General features: G+C 42.2%; 1 protein-coding gene across 1 annotated transcript; it reads left to right on the plus strand.

The window, feature by feature from the left end:
• Positions 1-704: 704 nt before the first annotated feature.
• LOC107111720 (alpha-1,3-mannosyl-glycoprotein 4-beta-N-acetylglucosaminyltransferase C-like) lies at positions 705-4,820 on the plus strand. The gene is made up of 3 exons (XM_015412737.1): positions 705-779; positions 1,496-1,631; positions 3,682-4,820. Exons 1-3 carry the CDS (start codon positions 705-707, stop codon positions 4,818-4,820), a joined length of 1,350 nt encoding a protein of 449 aa, XP_015268223.1.
• The last annotated feature ends 5,629 nt before the right edge of the window (positions 4,821-10,449 follow it).

Here is a 10,449-nt window from a genome sequence, read left to right on the forward strand (position 1 = left end):
CTGAAGATTGCCCCAAAACCTAAAAAGGTTCAGTAAGTGCTGTTGTAACCATTTCCTTAAAGAACAACACTGATGTGTGTAAAAGGAGCAAGGGGTGTATGTGTGCTCTGAAAGATCATTGATAGGTCACATAATATACCTGATCGGTGCACTCTACACTTCCTGTAACCTTACCTTTTGTGGATCTTCCTGTTCAATCACTCTGTTGACAAACGTGACTATAGGACTGGCATGGCTTTCTACTCAGGGCAAGCCCGAGGCCTTTTCAGGGACCCTTCCAAGAGCTTTGGGTGTGTATTAGGGTGTTCCAGCAGCAGCACTGGACAGCTGGCAAATTGCTTTGCACTGGACAGCTGGGTACATACATACTGGGTATGTATTAGGGTGTTCCAGCAGCAGCACTGGACAGCTGGCAAATCTTAGCTTAGCCATGACAGACCAACTAAAGACAAAGAGCCTATATCTGTACAACCAGCAACCCCTCCCCGATCCCCACATCATAACCTCTTCCACATAAAAAAGCAGCCAGACTCATTTTATTAGGGGGGGTATTCCCACAGAAATCTATCACCCTGATCAAGAAAAGGAGATCCATGCATGTAAGCATCCTTCTGTATCTGTTAGGAGCACATCTCTGGCTTTGCCATGGAAATAGAGCTGAACATCTATATCTGGCCCTTGCTGTTAGACAGGGTTAGTTGTCCATGACTACCAGGCCTTACAGAGATGCCAGGACCAATCCTCTGTCCATACTGCTGACAGGTGTTCCTTTTGCTCTCGTAAGTGGTGTGGATAGTTTCTGTCCTAGCTACAAAACAAAACAACCCCTCCCCATGAATTCAATGCTACGTTATTATCCCTACTTTTTGTCTCACATAGGCTTGCACTCCATATACCAGAAAGAATGGAAGATCACATTTTGTGAATACACTGGGCATTTTGAATCACTTTGTTTTCAACAGATTCTGTTAACAAAAAAAGCACCCTGCCACAGTATACAGACATACATGGAAACATGGTTATCTTCTTTAATGTTGTCTTAGAATAATAACACCTGTTTCCCCCATTTGAATGGATCCAGAGTGAAAAACTACAATGAAAACTAGAAACTTCAAGATCCCATTGGCTTGCTACTGGAGACCTTTCTGTAGATCGTGTTTTCTTCTAGAGCTGCTGCTTACTATATTGCTTGTCATTATTTGGAAGCAAAGCAAAGAGCAATGCCAATGTCCAGGAAAAGAGAAAACTGGATTTCAGGTGGGTAACTCCAAGTGGACACTGTTCCCCACACAGTCATTTGCACTTCACAGAAACTATATTTAGCAACAACTATATTAAGCATTCAAAACAAATGCAATATGCACTGCAGGTTTTTTGACTGAGGAATGTCTATGGGAAGGGCAATTTAAATGTTGCAAAATTCAGAAAATGACAAAACGTTATAGGATAGGGTACATGCTGATAATGGTAAAAACAATACTGTTTTATGTTCAAGGATGCTCAAGGATTCAACCTGGAAAATGTTATACGGAAGATGCCACGAAATCCAGATTTCAGTGTTGTAGCAAATGTGATGGGTCCTTTACCTATTCCATATAAATATCTCTTGGGATATCCTCCAGTTAAAAAAAGTAAGTGCAGGCTATTATGACTACAGCAACATGTATATGAAACACAGTAATCTAAATGAAAAAGCAACTGATCCAGCGGCTATGCTGCAAGCTATCTATCTGCTTAAGTTGAAATACATGAACTAACCCTTTTTTCCCTTTAAACCATTTTCCATATGTTTTATTTTTTGAACGCTTGTTTGCCCAACAAGTCCTAAACAGTTCAACAGGCCTTATTATACAGTTTTTGATTACTGAAATGTATGCCATAAAAGTAGGTTTGCCATTTCCTGCCTGCAGCAGGTAAACCCCTGGCCTCAGGCCCAATCCTCCACTCCGGAGAAATGGAAGAACTGGAGTGATGTTGCGCCTTTCCCAAACTCTGCCCTCCCCTGCACTGCCCTCAAAATCTCCTGGCATTTGCCAAGGCAGTGCTGGCAAGCCTAAACACAAAACTCAGGTGAAATGGCATTAGTTGGAAACTGTGGAGCAGAGCTTGCTCCTTAAGATGAGAGTGAGAGTGAGAGGAAGAAGCCCTTTCCCCAATTCCCTCTTCTTATTGCAACCCATCTCCCCATTGTGTGTGGCAGTTTGCTCAGGAAGAGCCTGAATTCTCAGCAGAGGCTTTGCAGAGCACAGCAGGCAGGGGAAGGGGGATGGGACCACCTGCAGACACCCTCCTTTGTGAAGATTCACACAGAAGACTGTCTAAAATATCCAAGTTGCTCCACTGGAGTAAAGATACAAGAACTCCGTACCTTGCCTGTATGCTTGCTTCACAGGACCACTTCAGATTTGGAAAACAAATTTTGCTCTCCCTCCTAGTCCCAGTCCAAATCGGGCGCCTTGTAGTTTTAAAAGAAAGCAGATGCTTGGGCACTCTGGAGATGGAGACTTGCAGCATCACCTGTTGTTTGGTCCTTACAAGCTCCCTTCATACCTGCAAGCAGTCATGCTGGTGGCCTCTCACAATCCAGACATGAGTGTTGTAAGCGGCAGGCAGGGGGCCAGTTCTGCGTGGGGTTCGGTAGGGCTTTAACTGCTGCTGAAACCCCTTGACGATGAGGGCTTGCACCAGACCAGCATGGAGTGGATCACATAAGAACATAAGAGACGCCAATGTTGGATCAGGCCAAAGGCCCATCTAGTCCAACACTCTGTCACACAGTGGCCAAAAATACCAGGTGCCACCAGGAGGTCCACCATTGGGGCCAGGACATTAGAAGCCCTCCCACAAGACCGTGTATGAGAGCTGGTGCAGCATAACAAATATGATCAGAACTAGGAGTCTCTGTCTTGAATTTTACCTTTCCTACAAAGTCAAGTCAAGTCATTCTCTTTTATCCTAAGCATTACTGAAATAATGCATGTGAAGGGCTTTGGTCACGTGGTAAGTATTTGAGGGGTGCGAAGTATTACTAGTCAAGTCAAGTCAAGTCAGCTTTTATTGGCATATATCAGTAGAACAAAGTCATTATAAAAGTATACAAGTAGGACACTGTATTACAAATACATTGAATAAAATAATAGGTTACAACTGTACTTTTTCTTGGCGGATTGAAGGACCTTAGCCACTTTCTCAGTTACTTCAATGGAGGAATCATTCAAAAGTTTGTAAACTTTATGGGAATCTGAAAAACCCATCATGTTGGCCAATGTGGAGTTTAGATATTTCGAGCGTATATTTACATAAAAGTGACATCGCAACAAAACATGTAAGACCGTCTCAACACATCCAGATTCACGAGGGCAATGTCTAGTGCATATGCTGTTTTATTGAATCTGTCATATAGAATGGCAGATGGCATGGCATTGCATCTGGCTAAAGAGAAAGCTCTGCATAGTTGTGGCGCTTGTAGGGAGGATAAATATGAAGCCACCCTACCTACAGTGAGGGGCACCTCAAAGCTCAGAGGAGAGCAGGTTTTGTTGGCGAGACTCTGTAACTCCTGACGCTCAATATCCAACATCCCCTGTTTGATCAACTGGAATGCACCCGCTGATGGGAGCATAGTCAGTGAATCCAAAAATATACCCATGGCCTTATTTTTTTTTCTTTTGCCTCTTCTAGAATTCTTGACCATTGGAATCTCTGCTGTCCAGAGAGAGAGAGAACATTATTTGCTGAGGACACTAGAGTCCATTTACAACCACTGCAAGCCAGAAGAATTAAACCTGATAACAGTTGTTATATACCTAGCCAATAATGATTCTAAATTAAATGAGCAAAGTGCCAAGGAAATTGAGGCTCAGTTTGGTGAGCATGTGAATGAAGGGCAACTGCTTGTTATAGAAAGCTCTTTAACTGGTTATCCCCCTTTAAGTCACATGAAAGAGGTTTTCTTTAATACTCAGGGGAAAGCTCTGTATCGATCCAAACAAAACGTGGACTACGCTTATTTACTTAACTTTTGTGCCGATCTGTCTTGGTATTATTTGATGCTAGAAGATGATATAGTCTGCGCCAACAGTTTTGTATTGACTATACAAAATTATGTCAAAAATGAGGTGAAATCTTGGACCACTGTATCATTTTCAAGTCTGGGCTACATAGGAAAACTCTATCATAGTTCAGATCTTATTAAACTGGCCCGGTTCCTCTTGATGTTCTATGATCAGATGCCTGGGCACTGGCTTCTTGAACTTTTCCATCAATCCCAGAATCAAAAAGATCTTATAGTCTTCAAGCCTTCTCTTTTCCAGCATACAGGTAGGGTTTCTTCATTTCATACTGTGGAATTCGAATTGCAAGACCCAGAGTTTCAAGAAGACAATCAAGATTTTGGAGACTTCCCTACTGCTTCATGTCTCACAAACATACTTGTATTTGCAGATTATGTACCAGAGAAAGTGTGTCCCCCTGCAAAAGGGGTTTTTTGGGGTATGAACATTACATCACAGAGTTTCTTTACTATTGTTTTTGCAACCCCAATTGTTCCTCAGAAGATCCAGATTTACACAGGGTCAGCTGAATTTAACCAGGACATTCTCCACTATGGTTATGTAGAAACTGGTAGATTCAAAATCCACACCCATGATGGTGTAACATGTTTGCTTTTTGACCGAATTGGGGACTTTAACAATGGGCTCTTTGAAATGAAAGACATCAATAACATGGATGATATAGATTGCCTTCGAATACAAGCCACAGCTTCACAAAAGCAATGGCTACAAATAAGGAGAATTAGTATTTGGGTGAAGAATAAGTAATATTCACACTCTGGTATACTGCGCTCACTAGTTTGATGTTACAAAGAGCCACGGTAAAGATTGCTGCCTATGTCTATATCTCTGGTCTTCATTTCCTGTAACAAAGTTTCTCTTTAATTAAAAAGTGGATTAAAAAGCAACAAATTAACCATTTGTTCTTCGTGCAATTATGCTTCTGAATGCTTTTACATAAGAAAGTACCTATTAAGAAACCTGTCTAGATGCATAACTTGGTTATAGGAGATGATCTGGAAGCACCTGATGCAGCAGCTTTGTTGACTAAAGGTAAAGGGTTCCCTTGCTCGAAAGCCAGTCGAATCCGACTCTAGGGTTGCGGTGCTCATCTTCGTTTCAAAGCCGAAGAGCCAGCGCTGTCTGAAGACGTTTCCGTGGTCATGTGGCCGGCATGACTAAGCACCAAGGCGCACGGAACGCTGTTACCTTCCCACCGAAGTGGTACCTATTTATCTACTTGCAATTTCTTGCTTTCGAACTGCTAGGTTGGCAGGAGCTGGAACCGGAGACGGGAGCTCACTCCGTCATGCGGCAACCCAGGTCTCGAACCGCTGAACTACTGACCTTCCACAGCCTGCAGTTCAGCGTCTTAACCACTTGAGCCACCGCATACTAGTGATAGATTAAAGATCAGGGCCAGACCGGGACACTGCAGCATTCATTCCCTTGTGACGTATCGTGCAAGAAAGGTGCAGAAGGTGTAGTGATGAAATGAAAAAATTAAAACCTTCATTCAAATAATCCAAAGTGACTTGTAAGAAACAAATTGGGCCGTATGACTGAAGGACCTCATATCCCATTCTAACAGTTACAAACTAAAAAGGCTTGGGAAATTATTAGATTGCTCTCTCTAGTTGCTGGACTGTCAGTGGATCCACTTGGCTGGTGAATAAGGTGGTGCAGTATAGTGGGAAGGGAATGATGAGGAATGAACGGGATACATCCTGCACGCCTCCGGAGTTCTTGCAGTTTTGAAGACTTTCTGTTTCCTTTTTCTTCCACAGTCCACTAGAGGGCAGCAAATCTGCACCAGTTGACTCCCAGAATGACCTGTTTTTCTGCTGCTCTAATAACTGCATTTGGGGATAATGTATTTTTGATGTGCAATTCGCGGTTATTAACAATAATAGAAAATAAAACGACAGGATGGGGGCAAAGTGATTGTGTACAAGCTGGCCTGAATGAAGAGCCTATTGTTTACACGCAATGTATTATGTAAGCTTTAAAATACATTTTGACACATGACATATGCAACATAGAGATTTCCATCAATGAAGATAACAAGGGCAATACACAATTCACAGTTGTGTCCTTTAATCAGAACCACCAACTGGAATCTTTAAAAAAAAACAGCACAACATTGCAATTACAGCAGGCACTTGGCCCTCTCTTCAGCAGTGAATTATGGCTGTTACCTCACAGCCTGCTGCCTGCTTGCCATGAAGGAAGGGAAACTTTTTCCAAAGGTGGCTTCTCTCAACTCAGTGGGGCTGGCAAGCAGAACTCTAGCCGTGCTTGGGGCGCGGCTGTGGCTCAGTGGTAGAACAACCACTTTGCGTGAAGAAGGTCCCAGGTTCAAGCCCCAATTAAAAGGATCAGGGTTCATTTTTGGGCAGGAACGCACAGGAACGGAGTTCTGGCTGGCTCCCGAGTTGGCCACGCCCATCAGGAACTCATTAGCATAACAGGCCACACCCAACAGCAGGAAATCATTAGGATTGGCTACATTAGGGGTGTGTGGCCTAACATGCAAAGGAGTTCCTGCTCCAAAAAAAGGCCCTGGGTTTTGACAACAAACAAGGTAAACAGAATAAGAAGCAAAAGGTGGGTGTGGCTGGATGACCACACTTCTGGTAACACGTGGGGGTGTGGCTTCATATGCCAATGAGCTGTGCTGTCATGGGTGTGGCCTAATATGCTAATGAGTTCCTGCTGTTGGGTGTGGCCTATTATGCTAATGAGTTCCTGCTGGGTTTTTTCTACAAAAAAAGCCCTGAAAAGGATCAAAAAGCAGGTGACATGAAAAACGTCTATGTGAGACCTCAGAGACCTGCTGTCGAAGTCGGTAACAATGGCCTTGTGAGACCAGTGGTCTGACTCAGTAGAGGACTGCTTCTGAGCTAGTAAAATAAGGTAATAAACGACTGAATCCTTCAGTTTCACGGAGAGCTGTATGAGCCATGCATAAGAATGTACTTCCTGAAACAGACCAAGGGCCAACTGGTCCAGTATTCTGATTCCAACAATGGCCAGCCAGGTTTCTTGGGAGACTCAGAGGCAGGTTATAATTCTTATTTTACGGACTTTGTACCCCACCTTTCTGCCTTCAAAAGGGCCACCAAAGCAGTTAACAGATTAAAATATATGTAATAAAATCACAATTTAAAACCATTAAGACCAACAAAAACCACATCATTAAAACAATTAAAACCAGAGCTAAATAGCATACAAAACACAGAGGGAATAATTAAAACATTGGACAAGAAGCAGGGATACATTCTTCTCCTTACCAAGCCCACCAATGTCCAAATCTTCTTCCAAAGACCTGGGTGGTATAGGTAAGCCTATTGAATCAAGATGTTCCTGCAATCTTTTCCTGTAAACAATACAATTTATTTAAAAGCTTTTGTCCCAATAGAGGTTGCTTCTTGGGATCAGAGGATTCAATTGATATATGTATTTGGAGTGAATCATTTTACAGCCATGGCTAGAAATTAGACCCATGGGTAAGCCATTTTGGAGCAGCAATATGAATTTGTACAGTCAAACTCCTTTTCTCAACATGGCCTGCCAACGAAAGCCACCTCAGTGCTCATTCAGCAGACAAAGCAATACACTAGTATGTGCATGAGGTACATCAGCAATATTCCTCTTGGACGGCAATTTAACGTGGTTCAGGCCTGCGGCAGAATGCTGAGCTAAATTTCATGGCATTTCATTGTAGTAACATTACAAGTCCTCCCCAGGGCGAAGCAAACAGATCTTTGCTACACACCTATATCCTCTTATTTGTGAAGAGGATTTGTTTGTACCAGTAAAGTGCTCACATTGCTTTGAAAATGTATCCTTTAATACAGTAACAGAAGGGGTAGATTACAAGCATTTCTTGCAGAATGCCAGAGGCTCTGGAAACACTGTATTCAGCATTTTATAAAACGATCCGTCTTCAAAGGTAATTTCCAGCACTGATGGAAAAGGAAGAAAAAAACACAGTAATGCTAATGGGAGTCTGAATCAATGCCTGATTCTATAACATGTAGATATTTACTTTTCAACTTCCTCACTTAGGCGTTGTCTTCCTTCCTCAATTCTCTCCAGACAATCCAAGCCCTTGTTTCAAACACACCAGGCTTCCTGTTGACCAGATCCAACATGATGGCCAGTTCCTACGAACCCTGGCATTGAGGCAGTAGGTCCCAGAATCAGGCATGCAAGTGCCAAAGTAAGGGTACAATTTGTCCCCTCAGGCAGGTGAAGGGACTCTGAGGCACAGCTATGTGCATACATTCCACAGTAGGACATAAGAGGATTGGTTCGACCAGGGCCTTCTAGCTGAGAACAGTCACTGCACTACCCATCAGTTCCTGTGACAACTGGGACGTGTTCTCTTCAGTCAAGCTCTCGCACTTAGGAAGAAAAACACTGTGGAGCTCAAGTTCTTCCACAATTTCTCTGTTAAAAGTTGGCCTGATAAAAGATAGCAGCCCCCCTATTTTGTAGAAAGGTTTACTTCTATCAACATGGCTACTCATAACAAGCCAATCCGTGGGCAAAGCACAGCTGCCCAGACCCCTCTATAAGGCCTCTACTTATGCCACCCCCATCACTACCACTGTCCAAAATCACTGTTGCAGCTTGGCTGCATGGTTCCAGGCACAGCCTGATGCACACAAGACGGCCATCAAATATTGTTGGCCCAGTTTCCTTCCAACTCCTTCCCAGAAGGCATTTTTACAAACACCTTGTGCTGAATAACTGAACGATTATTCCTGTGAATGTGTTAATGATCAGATGTGAATCCTTCCAAGGTACCATGGCCTTGAAGGTTGTGCCATATCGCTCCGAGCAGCTGAACCCCCAGTTGAACCCATGGCAAGGGCCCAGAAAACTATTATGTTCAAGGCCTTAGTCATTAAAAGGTAATTATGGAATGTTCAATAAATTTTTTTGTTTTGAATTGACTGTTATGTATAAATACATTTATGTGTAATGCGTTATAATAAATACATAAATACACTTTGCTTCAGGGATCTCCTTCTAGCTAAACTGTAGGACAGACTCTCACCCTCTTCTCATCTTTGCCTTTCTTATTCAGTTTATCACTTGATTTTGGCAGTAAGGAAGCTGCATTGCCAATGGTTGAAATGTTTCAAATATATTTATGTCCCAAATTTGGGGGAAAGCATTGTGACTTATATGTCATAACAATTAAACACATGGAATGGCTTATTCACAGTAACATATGTGATGATCTCACATGTCTTTTGAAATACATCATCCATACACTCCAATCAGCTCCATCCATATTAATCACTGAGGAAGCTGCTTCACACCACAGGTGTCTTATGTGCATTTGAATCCCCATTCAGGAAATAGATTGCTGATTCAGGATGACCAAAGGCAAGCTCACGTGACGTTGTAAGGTTTTCACAACTTACTCCAGCATGCTTAGACTTATTTCCATTTGCAGCTAAGTCCTGCTAAAAGTGATAGAATGTGACTTACACATAACTAGTAGTGAGCATTAGTTCACTGAACTAAAAATGTACAATATATTTTCAAAGAGCAGTAGATATCAATGGCTTATTCACAGTAACATATGTGATGCTACATGTCTTTTATGTACAAGAATCCCCATTAATTTCAATTGAAATACATCATCCATACGCTCCAATCAGCTCCATCCATATTAATCACTGAGGAAGCTGCTTCACACCACAGGTGTCTTATGTGCATTTGAATCCCCATTCAGGAAATAGATTGCTGATTCAGGATGACGAAAGGCAAGCTCACGTGACATTGTAAGGCTTTCACAACTTACTCCAGCATGCTTAGACTTATTTCCATTTGCAGCTAAGTCCTGCTAAAAGTGATAGAATGTGACTTACACATAACTAGTAGTGAGCATTAGTTCACTGAACTAAAAATGTACAATATATTTTCAAAGAGCAGTAGATATCAAATTGTAGTAGGTCTAAAATTTCATTCAAAATTTGTTTCTCCAGTTCTGTTTCACATATGCTACTATTCTCTCCCCCCTTTTATTTTTAATTGAAATTAAAAGGCATATAAATTACAGAAATAAGTAATTCCAAAAACTCTACAGACAGCAAACTAACTTCCTGAAGCATGATCAAACAAGAAAAAAGAACACATAAAACATATTAAAAGAAGAAGAGAAGAGATTGGATATCCCACCCTTCACTACCCAAAGGAGTCTCAGAGCATCTTACAAACTCCTTTCCTTTCCCCTCCCCACAACAGACACCCTGTGAGGTCGGTGGGGCTGAGAGAGCTCTGGCAGAAACTGCTCTTTTTCAAGAACATCTATGCCAGAACTATGGCTTGCCCAAGGTCATCCAGCAGGTACAAGTGGAGGAGTGGGGAATCAAAC

The sequence above is a fragment of the Gekko japonicus genome, unplaced genomic scaffold, assembly GCF_001447785.1.
Source record: "Gekko japonicus isolate JY-2015 unplaced genomic scaffold, Gekko_japonicus_V1.1 scaffold821, whole genome shotgun sequence".
NCBI lineage: Eukaryota > Metazoa > Chordata > Lepidosauria > Squamata > Gekkonidae > Gekko > Gekko japonicus.

Excerpts from the sequence above, each read along its gene's own strand:
- LOC107111720 (XM_015412737.1), top strand. The coding sequence starts at position 705 with ATGACTACCAGGCCTTACAGAGATGCCAGGACCAATCCTCTGTCCATA. Across the intron at positions 780-1,495 it reads CAGGTGTTCCTTTTGCTCTC|GATGCTCAAGGATTCAACCT; the intron begins GTAAGTGGTGTG and ends TTTATGTTCAAG. Across the intron at positions 1,632-3,681 it reads ATATCCTCCAGTTAAAAAAA|AATTCTTGACCATTGGAATC; the intron begins GTAAGTGCAGGC and ends TGCCTCTTCTAG.